At 40.2% G+C, this 14,905-nt stretch overlaps 3 protein-coding genes across 3 annotated transcripts in view; 1 reads left to right on the top strand and 2 right to left on the bottom strand.

The window, feature by feature from the left end:
* Nucleotides 1-1,220, top strand: part of ighmbp2 (immunoglobulin mu DNA binding protein 2) — an 8,046-nt gene extending 6,826 nt beyond the window's left edge. Inside the window, 3 exon segments of the mRNA XM_010771456.1 lie at nucleotides 1-74; nucleotides 574-766; nucleotides 945-1,220. The exon segment at nucleotides 1-74 is cut by the window's left edge and continues 731 nt beyond it. Coding sequence (XP_010769758.1) covers nucleotides 1-74; nucleotides 574-766; nucleotides 945-1,142 — 465 coding nt within the window. The 3' untranslated portion in view covers nucleotides 1,143-1,220.
* A 196-nt stretch (nucleotides 1,221-1,416) lies between these two features.
* Nucleotides 1,417-5,247, bottom strand: LOC104945744 (E3 ubiquitin-protein ligase TRIM39-like). Its single transcript, XM_010771457.1, has 6 exons — nucleotides 4,765-5,247; nucleotides 4,318-4,413; nucleotides 3,929-4,159; nucleotides 2,795-2,817; nucleotides 2,594-2,712; nucleotides 1,417-1,998 (listed from the first exon to the last, which is right to left on the bottom strand). Exons 1-6 carry the CDS (start codon nucleotides 5,152-5,154, stop codon nucleotides 1,436-1,438), a joined length of 1,422 nt encoding a protein of 473 aa, XP_010769759.1. The 5' UTR covers nucleotides 5,155-5,247; the 3' UTR covers nucleotides 1,417-1,435.
* A 158-nt stretch (nucleotides 5,248-5,405) lies between these two features.
* On the bottom strand, nucleotides 5,406-14,873 carry rapsn (receptor-associated protein of the synapse, 43kD). The gene is made up of 8 exons (XM_010771453.1): nucleotides 13,890-14,873; nucleotides 12,971-13,309; nucleotides 10,784-10,942; nucleotides 9,796-9,894; nucleotides 9,524-9,646; nucleotides 9,375-9,428; nucleotides 8,846-9,045; nucleotides 5,406-7,423 (listed from the first exon to the last, which is right to left on the bottom strand). Exons 1-8 carry the CDS (start codon nucleotides 14,079-14,081, stop codon nucleotides 7,351-7,353), a joined length of 1,239 nt encoding a protein of 412 aa, XP_010769755.1. The 5' UTR covers nucleotides 14,082-14,873; the 3' UTR covers nucleotides 5,406-7,350.
* Between the last annotated feature and the right edge of the window lie 32 nt (nucleotides 14,874-14,905).

The following is a 14,905-nucleotide window of genomic DNA, read 5'->3' as shown; positions in this document are numbered from 1 at the left end:
AAACCAAGAAGCAACGGAACTCGACCGTCCTACTTACAAGACAAACAAAAACACACACTCGCAAAGGGCTAAAGGTAGTAGAATCATCTCTCACCAGTATTTGTATTTTTGATTACTCTTACTCACATTTCTTTCTAGATTTTTATTTTATGCCAGAACATTTTTATTTCAGTTTGTCATAGTCCAAGTTGTTGTTTTTAAAAGTCTGTTTTTTTCTGTCCAAAACCCAAAATAATTGGCAATTACTTTAGTTTACAATTGATTATTTGCCCAATTGTTTCAGCTTGATTTTGAAATTGATACGATATGATACACTTTGTTGTCCTTGATTTGGAACGGTCCTGCAGTTCCATAGAAAAAGCAAATCATAAATATCACATAGTACGTGATAAAAGACAATACCATATTCACACATGACTTATGTACACAGACGTACATACACGTATACACACTGACAAGGACCACCTATTGCACAAACCCCAAGGCCAACAACAACAACAAACTGTTATTTGAATCCGTCTGCTCCGATATGTTTTCAGCTTCGAACCTTTCCATTTGTCTCCCAGTAAAGAGTAAAACGAAGACCGGCGCCTGCGGCATCGCTGCTGCCGCCGCTCCAGATGAAGACTTCGACACACTCATCAACGCCGTCATAAAGGCTGAACGTGTGTGCAGCTTCCTGAGGTGCAAAGCTTCTGTGCTGATGCTCGGACAGCTTTGCCTGTTCTGCAACAGGCAGTACTGTCTCAGTCATCATATACCAGAGGTGAGACCGGAACAGACCCCAAAGAGTACATTTGTTTTACTATGTAGTCGTTTTTAAAACCCATGGAGGAAGGAAAGTATTTTATTAGGCTGTGTATTGATAGTTCGCTATAAGTGACAACCTACATATAAGAAAGGTGTTGTTTTCTGATCTGATGTCATGTGTTGCACCTTTTTAGGTTCACGGCTGCGGAGATAAAGCCAAGTCTCACGCTCGGATGAGAATAAGCAAAGAGGGCGTTCTTTACGCCGGCAGCGGGAAGAAGGATAAAACCATGGACCCCAACAAGAAAGCCTATCTGCAGAGGAAACTGGATTCTAAACTGAAAGATATGTCCACACAGAGGAAGCCAAAACAGAAAGAAAATGAAAGTTAATAACATCAAATCCACTCTACATATTTATATGACCTGAGACTGTCTTCTGAATAACATTAAATAAATAAATAAAATGTTGAAAGTGTTATGTCTTATTTCATCAACTACTCAGTACAGTGTCATACAATTTGCTGCTGAATTTCATAGAGAAACTATTCAACATCTTCCTCAACTCAAGCACCATTTCTTATTTCATCACCTATACAGTATGATGCCTGTCTAACCATCAGATACAGTACAGTGTCATGTAACTTCTGCTGAACAAAGTCTCCCTCCACACTAGCACCATGTGTCTACTGCATGTGAGACTCCATGTTCAATGCTACTGTCTGAGGACAGATGGTCAGCTGGCTGCAGTGTTTCCCCTCTCCACTCAATCCAGGGGAGAAGAAGGGAAACACCCTCTCTGTGAATCTGTCTTTGAAAGCGTATATTATTGTTGAATCGGCCTCATTGATGAAAACAACCTTTCCTTTATCATAGTCCAGCTGTACAGTGATCTTCTCAGGTTTCTGCTTCAACACCAGCTTGGTGCGAGGCGAGGTCTGAGCCCAGAATGAGTCTCCGTTGCTCACACCGATCACCCAGAAACCCTCGCTGGGGTTGAGGAAGACGGTACTCCTCCTCTTGATGGACTCTCGTGCCACTCCGATGTGCCAGTCTTTGCCCTGGCCCACCTCCACCATCCAGCTGTGCCTCCCTGACGTGAAGCCGCTGGCCCCCAGCACACACACACGGCTGGTGAAGCGTTCAGGGTTATCAGGGAGGAGCTGCTTACTGCTGAACTGCACACAGGTCAGATCTTCAGACAGCTTCAAGTTGGACTGGGCCGTGTTTGGATCCAGAGTAATCGGGACTGAAAGTATCAAAAACACTCGGTACATAAAAGGTCCCCATAATACTCTTTTTCATCAATATATTATAGTTCTCAGTTATACACAAAACATGTATTTGAAGTGTTTGGCTCGAAATACCAAACAGATCATGTGTCGTAGCATCCCATAATCCCCTCTGTTTCAGTCCTGTTTCAAAAGTGCTGATTCTCTGTCTGTTACTTTAGATGAAAATAAGGAGCCACTCCCCACGCCCCTCTGCGAGATATTTGGTTAAAAATAACACAATGGTGCTCTAGGAGGAGATTCAGGATAAGGTGGGCGGGCGGGGGTTACCTTGGTTGGTGATTGGCTAATGGTTATACGCCAAGCCAAAAAAACATTATGACATCACAAAGTGGCCAAAATCTGATCAGCTCACTTTCAGACAGGTTTTTATATAAAAGGATCAGGACAAAAAGAGTGCAAAGCTTTCTTTGCTGAAACTTTCAGAATCTCTTTACACAGAGGGGACAGATGTTTATGTATAAAAGACATGGAAAAGTGGATTTTGCATAATAGGTGACCTTTAAAAAACTAAAATCTTATTTACTTATAAGCCATTTTCTGTTCACTCACCACATGTGACAGTGCTGGCCATCTTCTTCCAAACTTCAAACCTGAGTGAGCTCAGATGCTTTGCAGAGTTGATTAGGATATCTCTGATACACTGCGGCTCTTGAATGGTGCATTTGACCCTGAAACATTGTTGAAATAATTACAACATTGACTTATGTAGACAGTTAGGGCTACGTTTGGCAGATGGTGGGTTACACATACCTTTTATTGGTCTGCTTGAAGTCCTAAAGATCCAGAAAGAAAGTGAAATAAATGCAGCTTATTATTTAAATCTGAGGTGTGTAGTTATACGCACATCTGAGGTGTGTAGTTATCACCACCAATGATAAAAAGAAACACTTGTACACTATGAAAACACAAAACTATTCCAAAAGGATAATACATCCAAATATTTTGAGTGTATGCATGAAAGGAAACATTAAAATAATACATGAAAAAAATAAATCACACTCATAAAGTTAGACACCAAGCTCCTAAGGCCATGAAGGTGTCATTTGCTAATAGCTTTGAAATCAGCAAATTTCAAAGCTATTTTGATCAGCCTGGCTGTGTTTGACAGTAAGTCACACCTTGTCAGAGCCTATTGTTACATATATTATACTCAATCTGGTATTTTGTCGTTAAAAAGGATTAAAATGTCCATTCAAATACATTGGTGGTCTGTAGAACGTGCACAGTAGCATCTTGTGGCACTGATGGGATTTATAAAGCCGTTATCTATGGTTAGTCCGGCAGTGGCTCAGTCAGTAGGGGATTGGACTGGGAGCCGTAGGGTCGCCGGTTCAAGTCACTGACCAGACCAGTCACCTCCTGCCCTGCCGTGGTGCTCTTGAGCAAGGCACCGGACACCCCCCTTCCCCCCTCACTCCCATTGCTCCCCGGGCGCTGTACACTAGCTGCCCACTAGCTACCCACTAGCTGCCCACTGCTCCTAGTACTAGACTCCTGGTACTAGGATGGGTTAAATGCAGATGCCAAATTTCACTATGTGTGCTGTGTGCTCTGAATGTGTGACCATTAAAAAAGAGGTTTTCATCCCTCCCAATTCTATAAAGCCAGTAATTTTACCTCTACTTCTGCTTTTGTTTGTGTTATTGTGTGACTTTGGTTATACCAAAAAAACGTAGAAAACTGTGTCTATAATAAGTGTTGCCTCTGCCCCTGTTGACAGCAATGCATTGCATTGCTCCTGTTCCCTTATTGCTGTCTGTTCTGGGGGGGTGCCATCGACCACTTAGTGTAGCTTATACAGTACACTGACTATGGATAAACCTCATATATCCCCACTTTAAGAAAAAAGCCTTATTGTCACGTAAACAATGGCAGTAGATGTACCTGTAGAAATGTTAAATCCTTGGCTCTGAGGGCCCCCTCGACTTCACTGATGGTGGAGTAGAGGGTCTTGATTTGCTCCTGGATGTTTTCCAGCTTCTCACACATCACCTGCGTCTTGATCTGCTCCTCCTGTCTGAGCACCTTCAGCCGGCCGTTCTCCTCCTCCCTGAGAAACAGGTGCAGCTTCTCAAACTCCTCCTTTATCGCTGCCTCACTGTGATTCACTTGACTCTAGAATGTGTGTGGATATATTTTGGCAGACACATAAAAGAATATTTGTGTGTCGTCCGGGAAGGAACTTTCTATCTTGGCGGAAACTGAATGGGTGAGACTAAAGAATCAGAATTCAAATATTAGAGGTACATCAAAACACACAATTATATCTTTACCTGTATATAGCGTTTGGTTTCCTCCCATTGCACCTTTGTCATGTTCAATAATCTGAGATGTTTCCTCAAGGACTCCAGCATGGCTGAGATTTCTTTCTGAAATATTCAAAAGATTAATAATTGAGTCTAAATCTGGAAACTATTATTCTATGAATTGACAAAACATCAATGTGCTACTTTTCTCAGTTTTATATAACTAACTGAGATTAGGACAAGCTGGTTATGGAAATTATGATGGACGATTTTTATAGATTAAATAATGTATCAATGATTTCAGAAAACAATTAGTTTATTATGAAAGTAATTGTTAGTTGCAGCCCAATCCCCTTTTACACTAGAAGAAAAACAACCAGAGTTGCAACACATCTTCATACATACAAGTCATTGTGTTTGCAATATTTGCCGTAAATCCCCTTGTTATTTCCCCAGTTTCTATTTTTACTCTACCTTTTTCTGTGTGGCGGCCTCCTCCACTGGGCTGCACTCGTGAACTTTGTGCTGTTTTGACGTTTGGCAGACGAGGCAGATGGGCTCGAGGTCATTGTGACAGAAAATATTCAGCTTCTCTTTGTGAACCCGACAAACGTCCTGATTGCTTCTGGTCTTTAACACCTGATATTCGTCCGCAGCTGTCTTTAGTTCCAGGTTGATAGGAGGCCTCCCAAGGACAGACACAGCCTGACACACAGGACATTCTCGACATCCTTTCCATTCCCAGAATTTCTTTAAACAAAATCTGCAAATATTGTGGCCACAATTTAGGAGCACGGGAAGGTAGTAAATATCAGAGCATTGAGGACAAAGTAAGTCCCTTTCAGAGAATGAAAGCGCTGCCATCAGGAGGAAGATTTCCTGCAAAGTGAGCTCACAGGGAAACAAACCTCCAGTGTTTCAGGTGTTGTGACAGAAGGCGGTTCGATGCTTATCGCTTGGTTGAAACTTCTGTAAATCTTGGCAAACTAGTACGACTGGTTAAATGCTCGTTGAATATGACACATACGACAACAAAACTCTTGTTGAGCGATGGAAGCAGACTGACATTGAAAGATGATACACATGGTGAATACCAGCAATAAGATTACACAATAAACTCCTGCTGCACTTTATTTTCATTAATGACATGTTTCTATATTTGACACAGTTACATGGTTTGACTCAATGCATAAATATATTAACAATGCATTCCAGTCCGACCTTAACTCATTTAAACCATGGTTGTATCAGCATAATGTCTAGAAAAACATAACATATCCTACATGTATTTAAATGTCGTGTTATTACTGCATTAATCCTCTAAGGAGGGCGAAGCTTGGAGGCAGAAGCAGAGGTAGTTAAAACTGTTAAAGATAAGTGGATGTGCGGTCGGTGAAATCGTATTTATACCAAGAACAAACAAGCGTTATGATTCTTTGCACGTTTTACGACTGTGCTACATGTAAACAGACAGTGAATAAACATTAATTTGAATGCCGGGAACCCAAACAAGTTCCTGGTGCTGCTCAGAAGTGAGGTTAGGTGAAAATTAAGTGCTTGTGCAGTAAAAGTAAATGCCGTAGTCTCTCTGTTAAGGCTGTTGACCTGCTCACATGCTGTGAAGAGAGAGAAAACTAAGTAGCTACTACCTTATGTTTAAATTATGAATGTTTCAAAAAGGGTAAATGGTATTCGTTAAATTATTTATCCTGTGTTTTGATCACACAAATACATTTATTTTTGCATCTATATTTTAGTACTTTTGAAAACTGTCTTACTAAAATGTAGTATGAGTTACAGTTTTAGAGGAAAACCTGGTTTTGGCCACGATGTTTAGATTGACATGGCTTATTTTGTTAAAGTATATAATGTGTAAAATATATTTAACAAATATATAAGGAATATGCATGATAAAAGCCACTGAATATTAAGAAAAACTATATTAAACAAATCCGAAATAAGTAAATATAGTTACATGGATTTATAATTTGATGTAATTCTTTGGGCATTGTAAATAAAACATGCAATGAGAATTGATTGATAGCACAGCTTTTTTAGGGCTTTCTCTCTCAAAACCACCTTAAAATGACAAAGCCTCTCCAAGTTAATAATATCAATCTGCATATTGACATTTTATCAAGTAATATTTACACTACAAATATTAAAACTCCACAATAAATGAATAGTAATCTGACTGGTATGTGATTGGTCGAGAAGATCCTTTCCCAATAGGTTTTCTCATGTCCTCAAATTGCAACAATATTGTGTTGACGTCAGATTTAAGAGTTAAACATGGACAGAAAAGTCATTTCCATGAACATTATGTGTGATCCGGCTCCTCTATCTCTGAATAAAGAAATAAAAACAGCAGCATGTCTTTTCTGTAAAGACTTACTAGTTTTTGAATGGTTAAGAGGTTTTTCGATCACTTTTGGGTGCCTCAAAAAATGTAAAACAAATTAACATGAGAATAGTATGTACATGAAGACAATAATAAATATACCATGTATGAAATCAATTCAGAAACGGCTCTGTCTTCTGGAAAAGATACAAAATAAATCAGAAAACTGTCGATTAAAGAAAAAGTGGATGTAGTGTAAAAGGTTGGATCCTGGTTGAATTGAAACCCTGCAACTAAGATCACTGACGATCATTTCATCTTGATTTGACTAAACTATTACTACGCAGAAAATAGCAAATACAAGTTATAAACGCTCTTTTGACGGTCCATATTCCTCTAGAATTTAAAATCTGCACCTAAAAGGCCAGTCGTCAGAGACAAGTAGGTTCATACTTCTTCAGCTTATATCGAAATGTAACACTGTCAGTCGCGCCCCTCAGTCGGCTGTAACTCACAGACTGATAATAAGATGGATGCCTTGAATGTGTCCTCCAGCGGCACTCTGTGACACTGGGTTCAGTTCAGCATCCTCTTCACAGAGCAGTGAAGTATTTCTCCCCTCGAACATCTTCAGGATACCCCGAGGCTGCCTGCTGCTCTCAGATCAGTCAGGCATCACGCTGTGTCTGCAGATCCAACGCACAAACACAGTCGCACAATCACACAAATCCAGGCTTCATGGAGGACTTGAAACATTTGGGACAGCCCTTCGTCCCGTTCGTCTGCAGACACCTGAAGGAAAAGAACAGCCTAGTGTCAGCAGGTTTATCTGTAAACATGATATTACTAATAACATATTCAATTTATATTTCATTTTTCTTAATAGTCAATCAAGCATTACAATAAAAAAAACATCAAAGAATTTCGAATTTCTCTCAGAATTTAGGAATTTATTTTCAGAATTTCAAAAAAGTACATTTTTCTCAGAATTTCAACCGTGTCAAATTTATTTCAGAACTTTCTCAGACTTTCGAATTTTTCTCAGAATTTTGACTTTCTCAGAATTTCAAATCTTTCTCAGAATTTCGACTTTTTCGATGTTGTCACTGTCTCTTTCAATACAATACAAAGAGATGGCAAAAGTACATAGTTACATCCTTTACTCAAGTAGAAGTACAGATACTTGTGTTTAAAAATACTCTGGTAAAAGTAGAAGTACTGACTAAACTTCTTTACTCAAGTAAAAGTATTGGCTTCGAAATGTACTTAAGTAAGAAGTACCCATAACTGCCAGCTGTTTTATAGAGTAGGCTAACTGGTAACTGGACCTCGCTTTATATTAATAGAACATTAAGGATCTTCTAATCCGTATTGTAATAATGTCATTGTATATATAATGAATGTTTCGAAGCTGAACAACAGCAAAATGACAAAGTTTTCATTGGTCCCTCTTCTTTAGAGAAGACCAGGAAATGATGGATACACGGATCGTGTTAAAATCAATAGGCACGCAATGACTCTGAATAATAATAATCACGCCACCAAACACAGATTAAAACTAAAGTAACCAGTCTGTTTTGAAAATGTAAGAAGTATAAAGCACAGGTATTCGTGTTAAAAATGTAAAATGTAAAAGTAAAAAGTCGTCAGAAAGATAAGTAGTGAAGTAAAGTATGTACTTAAGTACAGTAACAAAGTATTTGTATTCCACAACTTCCCACCTCTGTCTTTGAAATTGTTAGGAAAATACTGAATGTACTCTTCTAATATCAGAGTAGCACATGATGATAAAGGCCCTACGTAGCTGTGTATGTAACAGGGTGTATGATTACCTAGAAGAGCGTCAGGACTGTGTTAGGCTTATGATAGCTATGTGATAACGATTAACATGATGATTCAGTCTCTATGGAGATGGACATATGGCAAGCATGATCATTTCTGACGTGGGTCTTAGCTAATCTGAAGTAATCATTGTATACTGCTTTGAACCGGTATTCCTGCATCATCTTGTGACTGTGAAACTCCCTCTCGTATATAAGCATGTGAAGGACACTGTCCTGGGAACAAGTTGTCCCATGTATGTGATGACTACTTCTATTCTTGCAAGGATAATAAATACATGTATCCTGATATTGAAGCTCAAGCCGGTGACGAGTGATATTTTTCTAACAGAAATGCATGTATAAAAATAACAACGTGTGTAAGAGCACCCACTTGAGATGGAAGATGTGGGAACAGGGTAATGCCTGCAGTTTTTGGTCCCTGTCCCCGATGGACTCTCCACACATGCCGCAGTAGAGCTCCAGCTCCTCCACACACTGCAGGAACTTTACCACCTGCTCCCGGAGCTCCTCCTGCTGCCCCCGGGTCCGATAGATCCCCTCACTCAGGCTGTGCACCTTCAGCGAGCACAGCTACAGGGGCCAATCAGAAAAACACTGTCAATGTCACATGTGTGTCTTAGTCTGGAACTAAAGATTACTAAAGGCAATCGTTTTGTCCAAATAATATCATATTGCTTCCCTCAAAGCTGACAAAGTCATGTTTGGTACGACCAGTAGTTAGTAGCATCAGTTTACAATCATATATGACCAAGAAATCTTAATGTAAATGTTTGCCATGTTTGCGTAAAAAAACGTAATATTAAACTAAATGCCAATTATTTCTGCCGAACAACTTTTCCGATTTATCAAGTAATATTTGGAGCTTTACTTTACATGTGTCCTATAGAAACATCAGTTACCTTGTTTCCCATCCCATCTGCTAATTCCTGGGCTCGCTGCAAAGATTCAAGAGCCTGGGAAATAAAAACATTGAAGCAGGTTTTATATGAGAAACACTTATGCCTCTTAGACTGTGATATTTGAAGGGAGATAATCAAGTAATTGGCACCTTGTCTAACTCTTTCTGCAGAAGCCAACACTTTGCAACTCCCAGGTAGACCTGTGATTGGCCCAGACGGTTTCCAATCTCAGTCATGATACCCATTGCAGACTCGTAGCGAGGGAATGCTTTCTAAAAGGGATGAAGAGAATTGACCACCATTAAGATATGAAAGACAGAGCAAAACACAATGAAAGGAAGATAAATAGAAAAGTCCAAACTCTTTGAAAGATACATGAAACAAGATCAAATGGTATTGGAGAGCTAACAGTTTCACTCACATCACCGTCACTCCTGCAGCGGTGTATGTCTGCAAAGTTTAGTAAGCACAGAGCCTGCAGAGGACGGTCACCGTGCTGCAGAGCAATCTTCATAGATTCCTGTTGGAGTGCAGGACATACAGGGTTAGAAGAGGCATTGAACTTGTCTGACCCCTTAACTGTTAATGACATAATTTAATAATCTGAAATTCGGGGAAATCCTTTTGTATCATTCGGAAATGAGACTTTCTGGTTTAATATCAGCAGCTAATTACATTTAAATGATTGTATTAGACAATAAAGTACGCTCATTTAAAATATGCACCCTAACATTACACCTCACTAGATGAAAATGTCTCAAGTTGGAAAAGTTAATAATTCATTTTCTGTGGATGAAAGCAGAGTTGTTTGTAATAAAAAGGAGTGGGAATCCAGAAATTGACTGCAGCTTTTTGTTAAATTACGTTTACAATTAGCATGCAGTTATTTCATTCATCAGCTCAGTTTATTTTTTACAAATAAATCAGACGGAAACAGGAACGTGAGCTGTTGTTATTTCCCCTTTAGGACTCCTCTTGTACTCTGGTATTCTAAATATGACAACATGTGTAAATTGTTTGTTTAAAAGTGTTTTGCAAATGTAATACATCTGAAAAGCACCCCGCTGTCTTGTTACTTTACTTGTGCGCTCCAAGGCAATGACATCAAGTTATTTTTCACCCTAGGTACATAATTAGAACAGAGTGAAAACTAAAGCCACCCTCTTCATTAACACTTCAAACCAGCGCCTCTGTGAGCATATTTCTGGTACAACAGAACAACTGGCGCTCGCACCTGTCAGCAACGTCTACTGTATCTGCTGCTCCGACATCCAAACAACCAGACATCAGGGGACTTTGTGAGGAAACCAAAACTGTGACATTCTCCTCAAGTTATGTAGGTTTGTCTTTGAAGGGTTGAGTCCCGTCTCTGAGGACCCGTCTTGTGTGTTGGGACAGTAAAACAATACCTCACAGCACTCCATGGCGTCCGGCAGGCGCTCCAGTTTCCTGTAGGCCACAGACATGTGGTACTGGCTCATGGCTCGATACTTGAGGCTCCAACCCTTGCCGTAGTCGTTGACGAGCTCAGCGGCTTTGCAGGGGAAGAACAGCGCCTTCTCGTAGTCCTGTGGGCGGAGGATACTGATGAGTAAGGCCTCTTATGTCCAAGCATCAGTAACAGCAGAAATACTAAATTGTAAAAGACTGTCACATGAAAAAGTCCTGCTTTAAAATCTTACTTAAGTAAAAGTTTTGGCTTACAAATGTACTTAAAGTACCCTAGAGCCTCGAGTAGTCATTTTGCATAAAGGCACATTTCAGATGTATTTATATTAAATTACTGGATTATGATAATTAATGCATGTATGTATAACCCAGCTGGTAAATGTGGAGCTAATTATTATTATTATTAATAATAATAATAATAATAATAATAATACATACTATTTAGAGGCGCCTTTCAAAAGACCCAAAGGACACCTTACAATTCAAAAAAGTCATTTAAATAACTTTGTACACAGCTGCTGGATATCTTTATATCTAATGTCATGGCAATGTGTATTCATTAGTTCGATTTATATTTTGTATTATCTATTCAGAATGTGTATATCAACTGAAGCAGTCAAATAGATGTAGTGAAGTAAAAAGTGCAATAGTGGTGTCCATAATAACAATAAGTAGAAATAAATTGAAAAATTCAACAAGTTACTAACATGTGTACTTAAAGGTAGGGTAGGTAAGAATGAAGAAACCAGCTCGAGTAAGCTAGAATTTGAAAGTACACAACCGAAAAAAATCTGCCCCTTCCTTCAGACTTCCTTACAGAGCCCCTCCTCCAACCCAATGAGGGCACGAGATAAGTTTGTGCACGAGATGGAAGGCTGACAGGCAGGTAGGCCATCCCGTTATCTGCCACGGCTTCCACAGATGAAATATGTGTATATGTTTATTGTCAAAGCATTTAATGTATTGATTGCTATCGGGATGTTGAGAGCATTCCATGGAATATAACAAAAAGTGTTTCTGGAGTGAATTACCTACCCTACCTTTAAGTCCAGTACTTGACTAAATTAGTTAGTTTCCACCACTGCAAACGGCTTCATCAAACATCTTATTTAGATCCTAAAGACAGTTTGGTTTCTAAAGCTTAATGAAAATTCCATCTCTGACAGTATTCAAATAAAATAATCTTTTAGAGAATGAGTATTTCTGTGTCTCCAGTATTATGAAATAACGTGAGATATATGTGCATTCTTCAAACGCCTCTTCATAACAATCCCATTGAAACCAATCCTCCCTAGGAAGCCGAGGGATTACTCCTACAAATCTCTGACGTCAAGGGTACTACATAAGCCCCCTCACTCCGCCATGTTTCACAAAGCCTCGTACCACATGAGCGAAGCATTAATGATGTTTGCTTGGATGCTCTGCTGTGTTTTCATACTTCACAAATACGTTGGCAATATCAGTATTGGTTGCGTAATCAAGTCACACGTGCAATCCAATTAATGTTTTACCTAAATAAAAAACCTCAGAAAGATTAGAATATTATTTTACAGAAATGTATTACACCTTGTCTTTCATACAAGCACTTTTGAAGACATATAGTCAAAGAGAAATACTAAGCAAAGAATAGGATGAAGTAGTATTTCTAATGCAGCACATCATAAAGTGTGCTGTAATTTAACTTACTACAGTTACTGAAGTACAGTGCTTAAATACAGCTTCAGGTGCTACATTGTACTTTTTAATTTACTGAATGTATTAGACATTTAGTTTTACAAACACAAAAACACATTTACTTATATAATGTTATGCAGTAATATACAATCAAGTACCCGAACTTGACTTTATATTGCAAACCTACAACATTAAAATGCTCTTATTTGTTTTCTTTAGTTAAAAAACTGAACTTTTTAATATTCTACAATAATATGATAATTTAAAAGGAGCCTTTTACTTTGATACTAAAGTACATTTTGATAATGATACTTCTGTACTTTGACTCACGTAAATATTTGAATACAGGACTTGAACTTGTAAAGAGTATTTTTAGACAATAGTTTTTCTACTTTACTTAAACGAAGGACCTCAGTTCTTTGTCAACAACTGTTCAGAACACTAAAATCTCAATCATTTTACAAAAAAGTTACCTTTAAATGGACATAGATGTTTCCCAGACTGCAGCAGACTCTGCACTCCAGCATCTTGTCGTCGTTGTTGTGAGCGTAGCGCAGGGCCTTCTCGTAGCTCTCCAGAGCTTTCTGGAAGACACTGAGGCCGAGGTAGGCGTTGCCCATGCTGAGACAAACCTGGCCGTTGAGCTGCAGGCTGACGGTGGTACCCTGCATGTTCAAGCAGGTCTTACAGTAGGACACCGTTTTCTGGAAGTCGCACAGCTTCTCGTTGCTGCGCGCCAAGTTCAGGTAGCCCTCTGTCAGGTAGTCTGGGTCCTCCATTTCCCTGGCGGTGTCGATCTGAGTGAGAGCGTACTACAAGGAGAGAGAGGGAGGCCATGGAGAACAAGCAGGTTCATGGTGATTACATTCAAAAAGATACTAGCTAAAAAGAGAAATGATATCCTTCTTCAAAGACATGAGGCCTCTACTTTGTAAAGTCTTCATTTAAGAGTGACTGCTGCATGAGTATAGATGGTTGTGTCAACAAGACACCCCACACTGATACTCGGGTTGCAGGGCACTTATTTACTCTGCACCGTGTGGAAGCCACACATTAACCCATGCTTCTCAAGATCACTGTAAATGGAACCAAGGCGCCGACCTTTGACCCCTTCTCCTTCAATTGTCCCTTGGACGTAGTAGAAATGTAAAAATGCTACTACAGCACGATCCGTTAAACCCCGACTGGACATGATCACAAATAAAGTTAATGGGCTATTCAGTGGCTCACACTCCACTCCCACACACTGCTCGTTGCATAACACCAGTATGATCACACAGAAGTGAAAATGTGAGAAATGTCTTCACATGAATTATCTAAACAAATATCGACAGGACACAGATTTGGTTAAAATGTTTTTGTTTGTAGCATAAAGTTCTTGTGGAGGCTTACCTTTAGCATATCTTTATATTTTCCCATTTCCGAGTGGGCTGTGATCAGGCACCCCAACACCCGAAACTTCCCCCCAGGATCTGAGGTCTTCCACAGCACGTTTGTCCAGACATTCAGGGCTTTGTCCGTCTGATTGGACTGATACAACCTCAGGCCCTTCTCTATCTGCAGCTTGGTTTGGTCCTGGCCCATCTCTGGTCTAGGCGCCTCATACAAATATTGATTCGTTTAGGCCATGCAATTCCAATGAGGCAGCAAGAAAGTAGATCCTTGCCATGCGAAGAACGACTCCAAAGAAGATCCCTTGAAGATGATCCTCGGAGAGGTCGCTGCCAGCAGGCCTACTAGATCCCGCTCTCTCAGCTCCGGCTGTGCCGAGATGGAGAGGAAACTGGATCCACCGAAGTAAAACAGCAACACACCAAGACCATTATCGCCGGTCGCTTCGTGGAGAGCAAGAGGACCAGAGAAATACCTTCCCCATTTAACCCTGCAACGATCCCCTCTCACCATCAAGTGTTCAAAAATCTCCCTCAGATTTCCGCTTGAAAAATGCCAAAGAAACACTTTTCCCCGGCGGAGTGCTAGCAGTGATATCCCAGAATATCTGCTCCCTCCACACCCCAGCAAAAGGAATTCTCAGCACCCCCCGTGTCCGACCCCCTCCACCTTCCTGCTGCTGCTGCTGGCGCTGGAGCAGATGGTCTTGTCACTCTAGACCATGTGTCCCTTCAGGAATTCTGTCCTGCCCTCAGCAAGCGGTCCCAAGGTCACTTCAGCTCCTAGCGATCTACCTTCGCACTAAACCTCCCTCTGCACTGGACTCCAGAAGGTTTCATCACAACCCTGCGGAGCATCAGAAACACATCCACACTCAACCGTGGGGCTATGGCTGTGATACAGGGGCTATAAACAAATGTTATTGCCCAATATTAAGGGGCTGCATGTCAGATGGTGCTTGTAATGGCATTCAGTTCCTATTGGGAGTTCTTATGGAGGCGCTTATGTCCCCCCCC

Source organism: Notothenia coriiceps, unplaced genomic scaffold (assembly GCF_000735185.1).
Source record: "Notothenia coriiceps isolate Sejong01 unplaced genomic scaffold, NC01 NC01_scaffold00009998, whole genome shotgun sequence".
In the NCBI taxonomy this organism is placed as follows: domain Eukaryota; kingdom Metazoa; phylum Chordata; class Actinopteri; order Perciformes; family Nototheniidae; genus Notothenia; species Notothenia coriiceps.
This window is presented reverse-complemented; position numbering and strand designations above follow the sequence as displayed.

Coding starts and splice junctions, on each gene's coding strand:
- LOC104945744 (XM_010771457.1), bottom strand. CDS start 5,154: ATGGCAGCGCTTTCATTCTCTGAAAGGGACTTACTTTGTCCTCAATGC. Junction 4,414..4,764: donor AGGCCGCCACACAGAAAAAG/GTAGAGTAAAAA, acceptor TGAATATTTCAG/AAAGAAATCTCAGCCATGCT. Junction 1,999..2,593: donor GGCCAGCACTGTCACATGTG/GTGAGTGAACAG, acceptor TGATACTTTCAG/TCCCGATTACTCTGGATCCA.
- rapsn (XM_010771453.1), bottom strand. CDS start 14,081: ATGGGCCAGGACCAAACCAAGCTGCAGATAGAGAAGGGCCTGAGGTTG. Junction 13,310..13,889: donor AATATAAAGATATGCTAAAG/GTAAGCCTCCAC, acceptor CTCTCCTTGTAG/TACGCTCTCACTCAGATCGA. Junction 7,424..8,845: donor TCCCACATCTTCCATCTCAA/GTGGGTGCTCTT, acceptor CTTTTCCTTCAG/GTGTCTGCAGACGAACGGGA.